This window comes from Lemur catta, chromosome 14 (assembly GCF_020740605.2).
Source record: "Lemur catta isolate mLemCat1 chromosome 14, mLemCat1.pri, whole genome shotgun sequence".
In the NCBI taxonomy this organism is placed as follows: domain Eukaryota; kingdom Metazoa; phylum Chordata; class Mammalia; order Primates; family Lemuridae; genus Lemur; species Lemur catta.
In genome coordinates, this window is record NC_059141.1 from 16,160,728 (window position 1) to 16,179,100 (window position 18,373).

Below are 18,373 nucleotides of genomic sequence, written 5' to 3' on the forward strand. Positions count from 1 at the left end.
AGGCAGGACAGTCCGCCCGGCGCCCCCAGCCCGCGCCCTCGCGCCGGCTCGCCCTCGCCGAGGCGCTGTCCCGGCCGCCCGCCGCCGCCGCAGGCCCACCGGGCCGCTGTCAGAGCCGGCCGACTGCCTCCCGGTGCCCAGCGGCGGGCTCCCACGCGAGCCGGCTCCGAGGGCCCGGCACTCCCGCGACAGCACCCGGGAAAGCGGCGGCCGCGGCGCCTCCCAGGGCCCCGGCCCCTCGGGCCTCGCCCCGGCCCCGCCGACTCGCGCCTGTCAGGGCGCGCGGGGCCTCCCCCAGCCGACAGCCAGCTCGACTGCCCGACGGACAGGAAGGAAGGCAGGAAGCACCGACCAACAGACACCCTCCGCCTCACCGGCCCCTGGTTACCGTCAGGAGCCCCGACTCCACCATCCTCCTCGCTCGCCCTCCTTCCTCCTCCTCCTCCTAAGAAGCGACGCTGCACAACCGCCGCCCCCCGCCCGCCCCTCCCCCACTCGCCCCGCCCCGCCCCGCCCTGCCCGCCCCTCCACACACTCCCGCTCCGACGCCCCGCCCCACCCCTCCGGCGTGGGCCCGTCACTCGCCAGGGAAGGAAAAATAGGCGGAGACAGAGCAAGCGAAGCTGGCCAATCAGAGCGAGACACTGGCGCCAGCTTCCCTCTCTCCGCCCTTTTCCTTTCCTCCGCTCCTCTACGCCGTCTCCCGCCCACTGGGTGCCGCTGGCTAGCCGGGCCACAGAGTAAGCTTCCGGCAAGGTAGAGTGACAACTCCCAATCGGAAGTTACTGTTGAAGCTAAGGCAGCCATAACTGAAAATGGCAGGGAGTTTCCTGGCTTCCTGTTTCCAGAGTGACGTAGGTTTTTCCTTCGCCCAATCTCACCGTTACCCCGGGCAACGTCTCAGAAGGGATGCTTCTGTAAGTAGGCCCAAAGAGGTACCATAGGTGACCAGACATCCCATGGCCAATTAGTAAGTTAATTCATACTCCAGATTACCGGTCCGGCTTCCTGACCCTTATTTTGCTGAGACGTCTGGTCACTTACCTAGGAGAACAACAGTTTAGGGCTCCGAAAATCCCTCTCCTGCCCGGAAGTTGCATTTGGCACTTCCGAATGGGGTCACGGAGGAAGGATTGGAATAGCCTCCGCCGCCCGCGCCCCAGGGGGTGCCCATTCTTGACCGGAGTTGCCAAGTGAGGTGAGTGTCCCTCGGCCCCCAGCCGTGGGGCAGGCCCGGGCCGGATCGTCCCTGGGGGACGGAGCGCTGAGGCGAGCTGGGCTCAGGGCCGTTTCCGCTGGAAGAAGGTTTTCTTTCCGGGCTGGCCAGGCGGCGGCCCGCCCCTCTGAGGCTCCCGGTGGGGCGAGGCCGCTCGACTGGCCTCCGTAGCCCCGCCAGAGCCGACCGGGGGCGAATGGGTGCCCCGGCGGGGAATGGGCGCGGACCTGCGGGCGGAGCCCCCAATTCCAGCAAAATGGAGGTCCTGACCGTGCCTCTGCAAGTTCCTATTAAGTACTTTCACTACCTGACCTTTGGAGGATGGAGAATTAGGGAGCTGGAGGAAATAATTTCCCACCTTCAGCTACAAAAGAAAAAGATGATCCCTTATCACCGCGGCAAGACCTCTAAGTCTTATTTCCCTAGCTTGTTTTCCTATTCTGATTTTTCTCCCCTTTCCCTTTATGTCCTTTCCTCAGTCTTTGTAAGCTTTGACTGCAGTTCTTGTTGAGGGTATACTGTCCTAATCCTTCGTGTCTACGGTTTATTAAACAACTTGTGAATATTTTTAAAAATACCATATTTTTATATGGCTCTTTACTAGGTTATCACACATTATCTCATAGTTCCTTCTGTAGGCTTGAGTCAAGAACTCTCAGTCACCTTGGTAATACCGGGTTGGATGCTAAAGCTGCGGGGAAAAAAACCAGAACTTTCAGGTAAATTAAATATTGTTTATACGCAGCCAGTCAATAATAAGGGTGCAAGCCTACCTTCTTTACTTAAGTTATATCTACTTCCTTAGTACTCATGCTCCAGCCAAAATGAACTACTCTTGTTTCTTCGGGGGTTAATCACTGAAGTCTGTTGTAGGACCAACATTTTGTGATTCTGAATCCATGATTCTGTTATCCTTAGAGCTGTGTTTCCAGATTGTCCCCAGCAGAAAGTAATTTCCTATGAGTTTAGCACTTTTAGTACCTCTTATGCAATCACTAGTTTATATGACAGCTGCTTGTGTTTTTAGCTGCACTATCATATTTACACCTAAATAGAATGCTTTGTATCAGATTCATTTGCCTATTATTTCACTCTGCACATGATATTATTTTGATACTTACTGAAAGATTGAATATATTGGATGTCTCTTGGATGCCCAAGACACTGCCAGCCAAATGTTATGGACCTTCAGTTTATCAAAAATTCACCATAGTCCCTGCTACTCAACCTTTTCTCAGGTTTCCCCTCTGAAGTCTTTCTAACATGCTTTTTTCCCCAAATGTTTTACTATAAAATTGTTCATACGTTAAAAACCTGAAAGAATATAATGAACATTCATATACCCTTCACCCATACCCAAGTTGTTAACATTTTGAACATTTTGCCATATTTATTTCATCTCATGTACTTTTTCATTGTCATTGAACCATTTGGAAAGAAGTCGCAGACACCTACTGTTAGTCAGACACCCCTAAAACTTCTAATATGAATTTCCTAAGAATTTTGAAGTTCTCCTGCAAAACATATTATTATTACAGCCAAGGAAATTAATAATTCTGAAATATTTGAAATCCAGTCCATGTGCAAATTTTCTGGACTCAAGAGTGTCTTTTATACCTCTCCTCTACCCGTCTTCCCCCAAAAATCAGGATCCAGTCAAGGTTTATGTATTGTATTTGGATATTGTAACTTTTCAGCTTTAATCTAGGGCAATTCCCCCATCTTCTTTTTTCCCCCTGTGACATTGGCATTTTGAAGGGTTCAAGCTAGGAGTCTTTTTGGAAAATGGGCCCCCCTTTTTTGTTATTTATTGTAAACCAGAAATTAGTCTAGAGGCTTGGTCAGATTAACTTTAACATTTTTTACAGGAATACTTTACAGTATTCATACTTTCCCATTCACGACTGAGCCTTCTCAAATACAACTACATGTACCTTTGCCTTGAGTTGCTAGTTAAATCCATCCCACTTTCAGCATTCTCACCCTGCTATGGTGTCCTACAAAGAAGAGTTTAGCATTTAATCCTCTTGTGTGTATAAAGTTTGTGTTAGTGCTCTGGGCTGGCAGCATAGACTGCCTACCATTAATAAAGTGTTGCAGCTACTTTGCCTATTCTTAGAGCTGATGCAATGTAATCTGCAGCAAAGTGTACTGATGTCAGCATAGTTTCATGAGTTTCAACTCCTGGCACCTTGCAGACTGTTGTTGAAAGATGTGTGGGCCCTGCAGTTCAAATACTGATGAATCTTGATGTTATCAAAGCAGATACCTAGGCAACTGTTGGCCATCTGGCCGAATTCCAATTTAGGCAATGTTATTTTTCTCCCTGAAATTCTCTTACAAGTCCTAATTGGTCCGGGTGTTTTTGTGATAGCTTTTTGGTAGCATTAAGCAGAGCCTATTAAAAATTGCAAAATCAAGGTGATACTTCACACTTAGTACATTAGGAACATGGATAAAGAAGTGTGTATGGAATTTACTTTATAATCACAAGAGGAAAACTCTCAAGACTGCCAAACTCATGTGCTCCTCCTAGCCTACATTACTGACCTCACGGTTCTTGGTCCCTGAATCAATAGAAATTGGCACAAAACCTAGAAAGGAACACTTATACAGGCAAGGCTTTGTAGGGTGGGAGGGCAAGGAGTGTAGGCTTTTGCTCCAACAAAGGTAAAACAGTGCTGGTTAAGGAGCAACCAGACTGGCTCTTTGAACAAAGGGCTGGGGAACTTTTTAAAGAAAGTTTGACACTAGCATTGAACTCATAGCATGCAGAGTTGGAGTTTTGTTGGTAGCTGCCCACCCCATGATCGTGCTTCTTCATATATCACATGTCTCATTAGCATGTTAAATCTCCACCCTTGCACATGATTTTTAGCATGAAAATGAGGCAAAAGCTCTATGAACTGTCAACTCTGGGCTTCATCTTGGCAGTAACCAGTTTGTGCTGGCTTTGACTGGGTCCAGCGGACTCCTGCTCCAATGGTTGCCATGTCCCGTTAAAGAAAGCACCTACCTTCTATTGAAGCTGGGTGTTAATCATTTTCAGAGCTTTTGCTCAGGATTGTAAGCAGACTTAAGCTTTGGCTCAAGGCTCAGGCAGGGTAGCCAGAGTCCACCTCCTATACTATCTCACCTAGACTTAATATTTGATCACGAAAGATAAGTGAAAGGAAGAAAATGCTCTGGAGGGCAGAATCTCTTAGATTGGTATAGAATGTTTTTAGCCATCATATTAAAAGTTAAGTAATATACTCCATCAGTTACTTCCTTTGTGTAAAAATTTGCTGACGTGGGACTATGAAACAATTTTAAGTTGACTCCTGATTCAAGTAAGGCAAAATAATATGCCAGTTAAGATCACAGGTTTTAGAATCAGACCTGGATTTCAGGAACAGGACCATTCACTGGCTGGATGACCTTGGACAGTCTACTCATTTTCCTTATTATCTAGTAAATGGACCCTTTAAATCTCTAGGGATTGTCGAACAGAATTAATTCAAATATATGTAAAGCGCTTTTGTTGGTTTTTTATTCTTTTTTTGTTTTTAAGACAGGGTTTCGCTCTGTCACCTGGGCTAGAGTGCAGTGGCCTCATCATAGTTCACAGCAACCTCAAACTCCTGGGTTCCAGTGATTTTCCTGCTTCAGCCTCCCAGGTAGCTGGAACTATAGGTGTGAACCACCACACCTGGCTAATTTTTCTATTTTTTATAGAGACAGGGTCTCAGTCTTGCTCAGACTGGTCTCAAACCCCTGGCCTCAAGTAATCCTCTGGCCTCAGCCTCCCAAAGTGCTAGGATTACAGGCATGAGCCACCGCACCTGGCCTAAAGTGCTTTTGCTTGGTGTATTGCACATGGAATGTGGTCAGTATATGATAGTTATTAATAACTTCTAAAGCAGTCCTATTTGGGCACACAGTTGACATTAAATATTTAGTGAGTGATAGCCAGCATGGTGGTGCATACCTGCAGTCCCAGCTGTTCCAGAGGCTGAGGCAGGAGGATCCCTTGAGTCCAGGAATTTGAGGTTGCAGTGACCTATTATGATGCTATGGCACTCTAGCCCAGGCAACAGAGTGAGACTTTGTCTCAGAAAAAAGAAAAAAAAATTAAATATTTAGTGAGTGAAAGAATGAATCTAAGACAGTAGTTCTCCAAGTTTAATGTGGGAACTTAAAAGTCAGATATTCTGATTCAGTGATTCCGATTTCTGGAGGGCTCCAGAAAAATCTGGATTTTAAAAAGTCCAGGGGATTTTGATGCAGATGATTTGAGGATCCAGCTTTGAGAAACACTGTGTAAAGTATCAAACAATTTTTTATTTTTCTTTCCTTTCATAATGTTGAAATAGCTAAATATATCAGGTGCTGAGCAAATACTTTTTTAAAGCTTAACAGCCAACATTTTTAGGACCACTGTCTAGTACTGAATTTTGAAATAAGAAAGGTAATTAGGCAAAGGCATTTTGCATAAGCAGGATGTATCATTACTAACTCAATACTAGTGTCTGCTACTGGAGTATACCAGAACCAATGGCATCATCCAAGAGTATTCCCAGTCTTAGGCCTCGGCACATTTCAGAAGCTAGACAACGCACATTTTATTCACATGAGTCTGAATTAATAAGCCAAACTGAACATGTTGCAAGACTTTTCTACCAGCAGATGCCAGATAACAAAGCAGAATAGAATCTACTATAGTCTCCAACTATGACATATTATGTTCCTTGGCATCTCCAGGTAAACATTATCAATCCAGATTAAGCACTCTGCTAGCATGTGGGTAGTTGCTTGAGTGAGAGTGAGCATTACTAATTTGTGTCTGCTGAAAAACTCTTTCTGGGCTCCCCCTTTCACCTTCTTCTTATGTTAGTTTACCTTTAGAAATCTACTATGCTTTGAAAATTCATCTATCAGTAAACCACAAGTCTTGGATAAGACAAAAGATAAAAATTTTTGCCATTATTCCTACCATTCCCACCACCCCCACTCACAGCCTGCACTAGGCAGATTGAATTTACTTTAAAGGAGCTCACTTAATAAATATTCACAAGAGAAAAATACCCTTTACTGTTCTTTACTATGATTGCTTCTGGTTTTCCTTCATCTCCCAAAGATTGTATATTTGCTTCTCAACACCTATTAATGATAAAATCAGACAGTTTGGCATATAATACTGCATTCACTCTTATTGCAAAGTCAAGTGCCTGTAGCGGTTGGTCAAGTAAGGTAAGGGAAAACAATAGGCAGTACTTACTGAGGGCTGGAGAATTCAGAGCACATGCTTACCTAAATGAGGCGTCACTCCCAGTCCTAGCCACATTTTGCCCTGTGGGAATGCAGGCTTCATGTTGCCAGTTATGTCAAGTGGAGCTAAAATTTGGCTTTTATGTGAAATTGATTTTTAAACATTGGCTCAAATACTTTTGAATATCTAGGAAACCAACAAAACATTTAACTGCATAGGACCAAGAGCCACCAGTTTATGACCTGTGTGTTTCTTACATGGAAATATGATTGGCATTTTTGGTTGAGAATCTCAAAGTGCTTTAGAGATGTTTACTTTCTGCCATATGTCATGTGCATTTACCCCTTAGGTTAGGCAACAAGTCCTTTGTCATCTATATCAAAAATTCAAGATAGATTCTTAGGGTACAACAAGCTTCTATTCCTTTGATTACAATTTTAAAGATTTTTACTCTTTGCTGCCCTCTTAGAAGTTTGTTCACATTTTCTCAACCTTGAGTTATATTATGATCAGTTTGCTTTATTATCATATTTTTCAAAATATTTAAGAATACAATTTGGCCCCACATGCTACTTTAAAAGTAAAGTAAGTAAAACAGGTTTTTAAAGAAAAACACCTTTAAATAGATCATGCTGTCTTATAAGTATCATGGTGTTTAGAGGATTCAAAGATTTTTAGAGTTTAAAGTTACTTTAATGGTAATCCAGAACAAGTCCTTTGTTATAGCAATATGAAAATTAGACCTGGAATAATGAATGTCATACTGTATTTCTAAGCACTTTTACATCTACTTTTTACTTGAAACATACAACCCAGATAGATAATAAACATGTTTTTAAATAAGAAAACCAAACCTCTGATTAGTTAAGAAATGTATTCAAGGTCACACAGCTAGTTAGCAATATGGCCAGAATACAACCCTGTATTCCATTTAAAGTATAAACTTGAAATAGAGGACAACTACTTAGCTAGTTAGCACCAAAGTGCAACCCTGGTCTGCATTTAATATGTAAACATGAGATAGACTGATCAGAAAAAAATGAAAACAACTCTGGTACCTCAGTTTTATTTAAGTCATACATTGGATTTTGCTGCCATACCTTGTTTAAAACACTTCAAACCCTAGAATATGCTGCCACATTCCATTTCAAACTTTAAGAATGGGCTTTTGTACAGTTAGGATAAGCTGATAAGTTTAGATAAATTAATGGAGGGAAAAAAGAAACACAATGAAGACCTAATGACAGGTTAGGAGTAGTAGGCACGTTATAGATGATAACCACGTTGACCCACAGAATGGCTCCTTGGGGCTCCCAGCAAAGATCAACTATTAGACTAGGGAGACTTAGTGTGACCTAAGAGGGCAGCTTTAAAAAAACAGATCTGAATCCTGTCCTGAACAGTTTTGAAACCAAGACTTGACTTTAGCATCCACAATATGTTTGATTTTAGTAATCTAGTCCCCTTCTCTGTGCACTCCTCTGTTACCACAGCTTACATTTTCCAGATGGCTAGATGAAAATAGGTGTAATCTAAAGCCAATAGTCCTATTCAGCTGTTTAACCTGGGATCTTGGTCTAATCAATATCTTCTCATATGAGCTGTAATATAAGCTTTCATATAATCTGTGATATATCATGATGAAGAGAATTTAAAAATGCAAAACTTGTAAGCTTTTAAAGTGTTGTATATTTCTAATTAAGCTTGAGATTTGAAAGTTCCCAGTGTCAAGTTTTTTAAAAATATACTTAATGCTGTAAACATAATCCACAGTCAAAAAGCAGTTTTTATTCCTAAGAGATTTCTTGCAGGGTGTTATCAAACATGACAACTGGAATGGCAAATCCTAAAATTAAAAAGAGAAAGAAAATCCACATGTTGGTTAGAGTCATACATTGGTCTGATTGTGACATAGTTCCCAAACTAAAGAGGAAAAACAAAATGTAATGCTTAAGTCAGTATGCTACACTTATTTTTTCATCTACCTCATTCCTGAAATTTACTGTTTGACTAATGTTTTATTTTCATCCTCCATTCCAAAAGTTATTAGTGGTTTCAAAATTGCCCATTTCAGTAGAAATTGAAGATTATATGTTACTTCACCCTTCATTGGCTTCTACACAGTATAGTCTACTGTCTAACATTTCTCTAAAATCATCTTAAATTTTGTTGTTCCTTTGGTGGATATCCATACTAAATCTACTTGGGGCATCCAGGCCATTCATGCAGATTCAGAATAGAGAAAACTGAAGAGGGACCAGGCTTTGGAGTGAGGCAGACACGAGTTCAAATCCTTTTTCTCCACTTATGTAATGTTGGACAAGATAACTTTTCCTAGACATTGGCAGAGACACCTAGTGGGAGGTGGGTGGGTACATGGGTAATTCAATTCTAAAGTCACCTTTTAGGGTAATAAAAGTTATTTTCAACTTTACTGTAGAAAATTCTTTAAAATGTCATAGTTAAAATACATATATGACTTTGTACTAAAACACTGGGCTGTTATTGTTATTCTTAAGCAGATTAAAATTTAACAGCCACTAAACTAGACTAAAGGAAAGAAGCTAAGGTAGATGCCTAGGCATTTAAACTAGTCTACCTTTTATATAACTTTTAAGACAGTAAGGGTGTAGAGAGAATGGGTGGAGAATTCTTAAGTGTTCCTACTTGCCTATGTTTTTCTTCATTCTGTTTTAGTAATAAGCTTCTATAACTCTAATGCTTGTTAATAAGTAGATATATTTTTCTGAAAGTCTGATTTTATTACAACAATGTAATGATACAATATGGTAATAATTGTGGACATTCATTGAGCTTTCATCATGTGTCAGGGACTGATCTGATGGCTTTATATGAATTATATCTTTAATGCACCAGCCATCTCAAGTTGATGCCTTTATAAACTTTATTTTACAGATAAAACTAAGGCTTAGAGAATTTATTTAAGTTTATAATCTGACTTCAGATGCCTCTTTCAAGTACCACACTATACTCTTGACTCTTTTTACCACCATTCCACCACCGACCATCTTTCCACATCCTTCTTGGGTAATTATATCGACCTCTATAGTTATGCTACTGTACCATTGACTCTCTGGACCTCCAGTCCTTTTTACCTTCCTGTTGGACTTCCACTGTTTGGGTCCATACCTAACTCGCAGGTCCTTCCCAACTGTCTCCCCTGTGTTCCCAACTTGAATTAACACCTGCACCCTCCACTTAATCATGTTAGCTCATGTCAGCCATCCTTGATCATTTCCTTACCACCCAAAGTGGGTAGGGAGCAGGAAGGTGGTGGAGGTTTGAATCTCAACTTCTTACACCCTTGAATACTCTTGTATCTTCTCCTCTTTATGTCTGTTATCACTGTTTTAGTTCATACTTTCATCATTTTACCTAAACAATTATAGCTTCCTTCCTTATTCATCTCCTTGCCTCTGGTTATCTCTTGGGGTTTTTTCTTTGTTTTGTCTAGAATATATGTTTCCAAAAAACAAATCTTATGTCACATAACCACTTAGACCTATCCAATTAGCTCCCTCCAGTTTATGGCATATAAAGTCCAAATTCTGAGGCATGGCATTAAAGGCTAAGCATGAACTGGCCTCCATCTAATCAGTCGCACCATAGTACCTAGTGCACACTGCACACATATTGTACTCTAGCCATTCCCTCAGACCACGGTTTTTTATGCTTCTCCTCTGAACGTATTTGTTCACTTTGTCTAGAACATCCACCCCTTACTACACTACCTTCTCTTCCTAATAAACCCTCATTCATCTTTCTGGGACTAGCTCCAAGGTCAAGTTTAGTAATTCTTCAGAGTCCACCCACTATCCCTTATCCTGGGCCAAGTAGTTCATGGTTTTCATTTCTTAAGATATAGCAGGCATGCTTTTATTAAAGTCCATTATATTCAATTATAATTATTTATTTACAAGAGTCTCTTTCCCCACCTCACCTCCCCCAGATTCCTCAAGGAAAGGAACTGGTTCTTCCCTACTCTGTCTCCCTCATTTAGCTGTGGCTGGTACTTTTTTTTTTTTTGGCTTTGTTTTGTTTTATTTCAAAATTTTACAGGGGTACAAACGTTTGGGTTACATATATTGCCTTTGCACTGCCCAATTCAGAGCTACAAGCATGCCCATCCCAAACAGTGTGCACCACACCCATTAGGTGTGCATTTACCCATCCCCTCTGCACAACACCCAATGAATGTTACTTCCATATGTGTACATAAGTGTTGATCAATTAGTACCAATTTGATAGTACATGTGGTGCTTGTTGCTTGTGGCTGGTACATTATAGACATTAGTGTGTTTGTTGAGACAAAAAAATCAGTTCAGATAGGCACTCTGTGATTCCAAATTCCTTCTCTTATTGTTAACATTTATTAGTTTTCTACTCTGGAAGAATAATTCCCTTGCTTGTCACCTACAGCAGCATCCTTTATCACTCTAGGTGATAAGGATATCCAGGGTTTATTTTCAAATAGAATACAAGGTACGGCATTAATTTTGGCGTACAAACTCATAATTTATGGCCACTTTAGAGATTCATACTTTCTTGAACAAAGGACTATGAGCTAGACTGTTTTTTCCCAAATAGGTGATAGGTCCACAGGTACAATCTTAGTAAAAGATTCTGTTTAAAGGTCTTCTACAGGTCCATAACATTCAAGTCAAAGAGATGGCATAAGAGCCAACTTTTTCATAACAAAATTATATAAATCTTATTCTTCACAGTTTGAAAGGCCCTGTTGCTGATTGCTTTTGTTTGTATAAAGATGATTGCCTCATTAATGGAGAATATATTGAGGGTATCATTGTTTTTGCTGGTCAGAATTACCACCACTCTATCACAGCTTCTACTTAAGTAACTGCTTCATACTCATACTTCCCTTTGCCTATTTGATATTTCTTCTAAAAAGTCTCACAAGTATATCGTAGTCATTAGATTCCAAAAATTGAACTCTTGTCCTTCTCCCCTTCTTGTGCTTTCCCTATACAGTGTAGCTAGTTGTCATTATGAAAACATCCATTTTTCACCTGCACCTAGACTATCTGAAGAGCCTTTTATTTGTCCTTCTAAACACATTTAGATCTGTTCAGGTCATTCTCATTTTTTAAATATTTCAATGGTTCTTTCAAAACTAATTTGGTTACAGTTTAGTTTGGGTTTGTTTCCAGGCTAGTTGCTAGTAACTTTTTTACCATCACTGCCCCTCCACCCTATAATGCACTCTGTGCTGTGTATTGCACAACTTCATGTCTCTGCACAAATTGTTGTTACCTGTACCTGATATTCTCCCCTACATCATCTGTGCATGACACAATTGATCCTCATTTGTGTTCCCATGGCATTTTTTACATTTGCCTCTAAGTACAAAACTTACATTGCCTAAATGCTTATTTGTCTCTCCCTTTGTCCCCCAGCATCCTCAAACCTAGAAACTATGTCTAGGTCAATCTCACCTTGACTTAATTTCAATATAAGATAACTTGTCATTTGAATACTTCAATTTTGTTCTTAACCTTTTATTAATAATGGATGTTCATGTAATAAAATTAGAATGTAGAAATGAGGCCCATAAATATAACTATTAGTTAACATTTTGGCACAAAGTATTCTACTTGTTTCACTAGAAGGCCCCCCCCCAATCAGAATTTCCTTGTGATAAGAAAAAAGAATAGCTGTCATTTTTGCCAAATCCCCAAATACTCTGTAAGAAGATTTTGTCTCTTCATATTTAAATAATTTGTTTATAAAAAGACATTTTTGTCCAAGTTGGTCTAAACTTTCCACTTATTAGGGAAAGAAGATAAGCTGTTCTTCAATTGATCTTAATGTTACATTCAGAAGAAATGTAGCCTTTACCAATTTTGAAATTTGTTATTTGCAAATATTGGTATTTTCCTTAATATTTGCTTAATTTATAGCATCTTATTACATACAGGGTATTGAAAGTGTTGTTGTCTTAGGAGTACAAAGTGTATTCTATGGAACGCTAGTCCCATAAAAGCACTTTTAAAGGATTCCAGGATCAAATAAGTTTAAGAAACAATATATACTCAATTGTCCTGTTTGAGATTCATCACATACTTTACATAATAAAGTTTCTAAAAAGTACTGGGCTTCTCAAATTTAATAATTATGGAATCTTCTTAGAAAGTCCATTAACATGTCAAAGAACAACATGGTGTAATTTATTGTGTAGATGATCAGTCTTTATACCAGAGTTCACATGTCCTTCAAGATGCCTGAAGACAACCAGAGGGGTATGCACGCAAGCTAGGTTAAGAGTAATCAATTTCCAGAACCTAAACTTTCGTATATAGTATCTGCTGATAAAGAATTCCTTGAGAAAATGGTCCTACAGATAAACCATCTTGCTTAATCTCATTTCCCATCTCCTCTTTCACAATCATCTTTCTAAGACTTCACCAAGGAAACGCATCTCTCTAGCCCATGTAGAATCTTATTATGATGAAATGCTCCAGAGGGTAAAAATTTCCTAGGTGCTAAACAAACAGACAAAAGGAAACTATGAAAACGACAAGGGCTTCACTGATTATTAGGTAAGTAGTGCTTTTGTAAGTCAGGAGGCTGTTTAGTTCTAGCTTTCAGCAATACGGAAGCAACACTTAATTCAGTAATCTGTCCATCATTTAAAATTAATTTTTAATGATAGATCAGTATATGATTTTTAACATATAACTTCAGAGATTGAAAAAAATTTTCCCATTCCCATCTCAGTGCTTACATCAGTAAAAATGAAAAAAAAACTGTAACAAGTAAACCATGTATGTACATGAACTAATTGAGAAAACAAAGTTCTGTTCTTATAACTTTTTTATGTTCAGTAATTATTTTATTAATGTGTAGTTTTGACCAATTTCATATTAATTGTAACAACTGAATCCAGAGTAGTTTTAATTTAAATTTATAAACATTTTTGTAAGAAAAAAGTATGATAGAATGATCATTAAAATATCAAGCATGAAAATGTGTTATATTAGAATAAAAGTGAGTGAGATGGAAATAGAGATGTGGGGAGAAAAAAGATGATATAAAGTTTCTGACTTAAAAAATCTCTTCATTTTCTAATTAATGGATAATGGTGTCTATCAAATTGCTATGATATTTAGATTTTATTGGATATATTTTTAAAAGACTGATGTAAAAGTTATTTTTAAATGTGCTGGACATTATATCCGTTATAACTAAACTTATGAAAAAATGTATGTGTCAATTCAGAAATATATAAAATGTTACCTAGTTTTTCAAAATCTCTTTGGGAGTATGCAAGTAGAAAATTTGAGGACCACTGGTATATTCTCAAAGTTCAGAAAGGCACTTCAGCAATCTAGTCTGGTCCCACACACATAATTTAGTGTGGTTATCAAACTAAATAACCCCAGATATTTTTAACCTGTCCAAATGTGTATGATTTATTTTAAAGCAGTAATCCTTCCTTACCTGTCTTTTAACTCTCACTCCTAAAGCATAGCAAAATATTTCATGACAAAGATTTGGTTTTCCTCTGAGTTCTTTTGCATTAATTTAGCTACAAGAGATTTACATACCATGTCATGATTTTGAAATGCATTATGCATAAAAACTATTATCTCTGGGAGAATTATAAACAAGAAACTATACCTCTCTAAAAAAGCTGTAACAACAGAATGCTAATTTCCCTATTCCTTCTTTAACTGTGGATACTGTCAGGCTTTTGACTTTTTGCAGTTTCAAAAGACACATCACATACACTCACACACACAAAAGCAGTCTTTCCTCAAGTGTCAGCTTCTTAATGAGGCCATCATAATTTCCATATTGAAATTGAAATACCACCTCCCCCAGCTTTCCTAAATCCCCTTAATATTATTTTCTATAGCATTTAACTACCTGCTAGCATTCAATTTGTTTTTCTCCCCTTAGTCTAGACAGTAAACTCCAAAGGAGCAAAGGTTTTGTTTTTGTCTGTTTTGTTCACTGATGAACAGTGCCAACAGTAAGCATTCACATATTTATTGAATTAAATGGCCATGGCAATTGTATGAAACATGAATTTCAGCCATAGATATTATGTTTCTTCTTTGGCCCATCTGTCCCTGGTTTTATTTACCTCTACCTAACCAATAAGAAATTACTCTTACAACTGCTTAAGAGTGCATTCATTATACCATGTTGCCAGACACCCATGTTTGGCTATTAAGCCACATGGGAGAAGGAAATAAATACAGTCATGCATTGCATAACATTTCAGTCAATGACAACCTGCATACACAACGGTGGTTCTATAAGATTATAATGGAGCCAAAAAATTCCTGTCACCTAGTGACCTCTTAGTCATTGTAATGGTCTTGATGTCCTAGCACATACCTTTTCTATGTTTATATATTTACATACACAAATACCATTGTGTTACAGTTGCCTACAGTATTCAGTGTAGTAACATGCTGTACAGATTTGTAGCATAGGAATAATAGGCTATACCATCTAGGTTTGCTTAGGTACACTATATGATATTCACAGCACAACAAAATCACCTAACGATGTATTTCTCAGAACGTGTCCCATCATTAAGGGACACATGATTGTTCTTCTTCCTACTCTGGACTCCCAGGACAGTTGATTATCAAGACAATATAATCCAGCCAGTGCTGTCCATCCAACCACCACCTTGCTGACTTTGGCCCTTCCCTTCCTGTTTCTCTCCTGCCAATGCCTAAGGGGGCCTAGGAATAAGAACCAACCCTAGTAAAGCAGATATTCCATCCAGTCAAGTGACTGACACTGATCTTCCCCATGCCAGGCCCAACCCACTCCCTACCAGTACTTGGCCCCACACCCTTGCCCAGTAAAATTGGCAGCTTAGTCAAACAGAGAACTGAAGGTTTGGTAGAGTACGAAGTTTCAGTGTTTTCCTCAGGCCAGATTTTGGATGTAAAAGAGGTATAGACTAAGAGAAAACAAAGGATAATGATTGAATTCTGAGTAGCTGGACTTGCTTACTATATAAAACAGGTAAGATTTAAGTATTTGTTCACCCACTACTTTAGCACTTTGGTGACACATATAAGAATTCTTAGCTGCTATGTATTTCCTTCACATTTACCAGCAGCCGTAGTGTCTATCCTCCCTTTCATTGGCATATCGTGTCAGATTTGCATCCAATAAGGGCATAATGAATATTTTCATTATAATGTCTAGGGTGTTGTTTTTGATAGCTCTATTCAAGGCTAATCAGGGAACTGCAATGTTACTAGCCTTCAACCTGACCTGGAAAAAAACCCAGCAATGATCACTAGGTACCACTAGCAGACCCAAGAAGGAGAGAGAGTGGTAGGATGTGCATTCTAAGGAAGTTGCATATTCTATTTACCTTACATTCCATTTAGTGGTAAGTTGCTTTATTCCTGGTCCAGTCCCTATTTCACATCTTCTTTTCCTGAAAGAGCAGTATAGGGGTAAAGCTTGATGACAGAATTCTGGAAAGCAGATAGAGGTTTCTCAGGAATTTAGACATTCCAGAATAAAAAATTTGAAGAAAGGGGAAGAAGCTTGGTGGATGGAGAGTAGGAAGCTTTTATTAGGAATGTCAAAAAGTAGTGGAGCAGGAATAGCAAAGACCAGAAGCAGCTTCACTTGATTATAATTAATTTGCAGTTGGCAGTAAATGCAGGCACCAAGCCAGCATTACCACTTTATAAACAATAAATCTTTCTTCTGAAGTGGTGATGTTGTGAAAGATGCATGGTAAGATTGCATCAGTACGGTGAATCACTAAATGGGTGGGACTGTCTGGAGAGGCATCTGTGTTTGGAAAAGGGATTATTCTACAGCTTAGTCAAGAACACCTTGAACATATAGCATAGCATTTATCTGGGATATTTGACACTTGGAGCAAATGTCACTGGCCAAAGATGGCATGTATGCTGGGATGTTCATAAAAAATAAAAATACTCATATGAAGGTATACACGGGTCCTCTAGCATACAGCATCTTTGTATTAAGAGGAAAATAGTAAAATGAAAGCATGCATACCTTTTTTCTGTTCTTCAAGGGCCAGTTGCGTTGCTTCCTTACAAATTACAGCTGTGTAGCCAGTAACTGATCCTTAGGATGCTGTTTGTTGTTACGGCAAAGGGATTAAAAGTAGAAGCCAACTGTTAGTGTTAGCTATTGAGAGAAGGGGGAATTTTAGGAAACATTTACCTACTACCTCCTTTTCCTAACTACCTGCCTCATCCCACCTCTCAAATGGTGTTTTTTGTTTGTTTAACGTCACTTGCCATTTAGGGAAGATGCTACCAGTAAACCACAATGGCTGCACATAAATGCCTTTTCCTTAGCTCATACTTTAATCATCTTTGCCTAAAAAACTAAAGCCCTACCACTTTTTCACTAGGAGGGGAAAAAATTTAGAACACCCAGCCTTACAATTAACACCTCCACTAATTGAAGTTGACAAGATCTAGATGCTTATATAAACCATCTCAACCTTGTTTCAATGAAAAGAATCACAGGAAATTAATGGGAGTATTATGCAAAGATGTGGTAGTTCACTTTCTATAGGAATTGATTTTACTTCTTAAACTATAATGGAAATGTCTCAGGCAATGTCCTTTGTGGATTTATTCTTGAACAATATTAATAATTGATTTCTCATTGAAGGAAAATCTTAACTGTATCCAGTAATTAAGATATGGCGGAAGTGAAGTCAATGTTCCGGGAAGTTCTTCCAAAACAAGGTAATGTACATCACAAATACTTAGGTCATTAAATATTATAGGGACCAACAAAGTGATAGGTAGTGTCACACAGTAGGCCTAACAGCTAAACATCTGTAGCTATTTTGTTCTATGTCTTATTTACTGTCCACTTTTACTATATACTTTTTTTCACCAGTAGGTCGTAAAGGAGGGATCCTCACTTCTTTTTTCCAGTAAAAGGACAACAAATGAAGCATCTTTTCTTATAATTAGAAATCCTTGTATACCCAAGATTGCATATTACTATATGAAATTTTCAATTAAATAACATAATGGAATTTACCATAATAACTAAATATGGTCTGAAAGTGGAGAAAACAAAACCTAAATCAAGGAATATTAAGAAAAGCTGACGGTTTAATTCAGTAATTAGAATATTCAGGTTAAATTAATACCATACTTTATTTTTATGCACTATGTATATATTCTCCCAAATCTTATTTAAAATTAAACATTTCACAGAAAAAGTCATCTATGGTAGCTTAGAGTCTTGGGTAGAAAGCTCAAAACTTGTCTTCTTCAAGAACACCCTGGTATTAAGAAATGTTGCTTTTGGGGTAACTATCCTTCTGGTCCCAAAGCAAAACTCAGTCTAGGTACAAGAGTTTTTCATTGACAATGAAGTAAGTTCTTACACCTTCATTCTAGCTGCACATTCAAAATACCAAACAACTGTGTTATGTCCCTGGAATTAATTCTTATTTCTTTTTAAACTTAGGGCAATTGTCTGTGGAAGATGTAACCACAATGGTCCTGTGTAAACCTAAACTTTTACCCTTAAAATCTCTGACTCTGGAAAAACTGGAGAAAATGCAACAAGCAGCACAGGATACAATTCGCCAACAAGAAATGGCAGAAAAGGAACAACAACAAATAACCCACTGACTGATAACTTAGCACTTTAGGGAACAACATACCTTATCTACTATTTATCAATAACTAGAAAACCTCCATGTGTATGCTGAAAGTAGTATTTGTAAATAAAACTGATTCTATTCATGTAGGCTGGACACAGTGGCTCACGCCTGTAATCCTAGCACTCTGGGAGGCCGAGGAGGGTGGATCGCTCGAGGTCAGGAGTTCGAGACCAGCCTCAGCAATAGTGAGACCTCCATCTCTACTAAAAAA

General features: G+C 39.1%; 2 protein-coding genes across 9 annotated transcripts in view; one reads left to right on the forward strand and one right to left on the reverse strand.

The window, feature by feature from the left end:
- The window catches only part of SHOC2 (SHOC2 leucine rich repeat scaffold protein), a 69,180-nt gene extending 67,905 nt beyond the window's left edge, over window positions 1-1,275 (reverse strand). For 2 of the 5 annotated variants that reach the window (XM_045568801.1, XM_045568795.1), the window contains exon 1: window positions 389-707. The gene's annotated coding sequence lies outside the window, so the exon portion shown is untranslated. Of the gene's footprint in view, window positions 1-374; window positions 708-1,044 lie in introns of those variants that run through there. The other 3 variants (XM_045568796.1, XM_045568799.1, XM_045568798.1) reach the window with 3 other exon arrangements.
- BBIP1 (BBSome interacting protein 1) lies at window positions 688-18,255 on the forward strand. Of its 4 annotated transcripts, none has more exons than XM_045568804.1 (4): window positions 688-917; window positions 1,843-1,935; window positions 17,148-17,224; window positions 17,964-18,255. In XM_045568804.1, exons 3-4 carry the CDS (start codon window positions 17,179-17,181, stop codon window positions 18,128-18,130), a joined length of 213 nt encoding a protein of 70 aa, XP_045424760.1. In that variant the 5' UTR covers window positions 688-917; window positions 1,843-1,935; window positions 17,148-17,178; the 3' UTR covers window positions 18,131-18,255. The 4 variants fall into 4 exon arrangements, with proteins under 4 accessions (XP_045424760.1, XP_045424761.1, XP_045424759.1 ...); XM_045568803.1 differs by lacking the exon at window positions 688-917 and adding an exon at window positions 926-1,198; XM_045568805.1 differs by lacking the exon at window positions 1,843-1,935 and having other exon boundaries at window positions 818-917.
- Window positions 18,256-18,373: the final 118 nt, after the last annotated feature.

What these genes read in the sequence shown, in the direction of transcription:
- BBIP1 (XM_045568804.1), top strand. Translation starts at nt 17,179, where the DNA reads ATGGCGGAAGTGAAGTCAATGTTCCGGGAAGTTCTTCCAAAACAAG. An exon ending in GGAAGTTCTTCCAAAACAAG is followed by an intron (nt 17,225 to 17,963) that starts GTAATGTACATC and finishes TTTTAAACTTAG; the next exon opens with GGCAATTGTCTGTGGAAGAT.